The following is an 845-nucleotide window of genomic DNA, read 5'->3' as shown; positions in this document are numbered from 1 at the left end:
TAGTCCGATAATTCTGGTACAAAGAAAGATGGATCTAGTCGGTTTTGCGTTGATTATCGTAAGCTGAATGCCAAAACCAAGAAAGATGCATATTCACTGCCCAGGATAGATCAAACTTTGGATGCTTTGAGTGGTGCCACAATTTTATTTCATAATACATTACCTGACATATATTACATATGAATTTCATTACTTCAAGATAGCTTTAAACTCGCCCTACTTCCGGTTCAACTCAGCTCGGCGCGTGTGTTCGCACGTGTTTTAGTTTAGCTTTATTTACTCAGAGTTTATTTTGGAAAGAGATGTCTGACGACTCTCTTCGAAGTTCTTTGATGATAAGAAATGACAAATCAGAAGCAAATTCGGATTTTGTCCGTGATGAAAATGTTGTGGCCGAAATCGGAAGTGAGAATAAATCGGACGCAACTCAGAACTGTCCGAAGCACAAAGCTTCTAAGACGACAAATAATAAGGTGAGAACGCGTGATCGTATCTCTAATTTAGAATCCAAATTGGATAAATTTCTTGAGGTTTTTGACCAACGAACTTTTATTGCCCCCACTTTTGGGGCGGCTTTCGAGAAGCATCGGAAAATTGACAAATCACAAAGATTTGATCAGACTAGGCCTATTCGTGATAAATCTCAAAGATTGGACAACTATAACAATGCTTATCAAGATGAGGCTTCAGCAAAAAGGGCCAAATTCAAAAATTATAAATCTATTATTTCTTCCAATGAGGATGATGATGTGTTGTCATTACAGCCAGGGCAGAGCGAAATTAATTGCTTTTCTTCAGACTATGCTCAGTCTGATGAGAATAACTGTATGCCTGTTTTAGAAAAG

General features: G+C 37.9%; 1 protein-coding gene across 1 annotated transcript in view; it reads left to right on the top strand.

The window, feature by feature from the left end:
• The window catches only part of LOTGIDRAFT_164302 (hypothetical protein), a gene marked incomplete at both ends in the record, with an annotated part of 17,355 nt that overhangs the window by 14,425 nt on the left and 2,085 nt on the right, over positions 1 to 845 (top strand). The window contains one exon of the mRNA XM_009060798.1: positions 285 to 473. Within this exon, the coding sequence (XP_009059046.1) occupies positions 285 to 473 (189 nt within the window). The remainder of the gene's footprint in view (positions 1 to 284; positions 474 to 845) is intronic.

Source organism: Lottia gigantea (genome assembly GCF_000327385.1).
Source record: "Lottia gigantea unplaced genomic scaffold LOTGIsca_44, whole genome shotgun sequence".
In the NCBI taxonomy this organism is placed as follows: Eukaryota; Metazoa; Mollusca; class Gastropoda; family Lottiidae; genus Lottia; species Lottia gigantea.
This window is presented reverse-complemented; position numbering and strand designations above follow the sequence as displayed.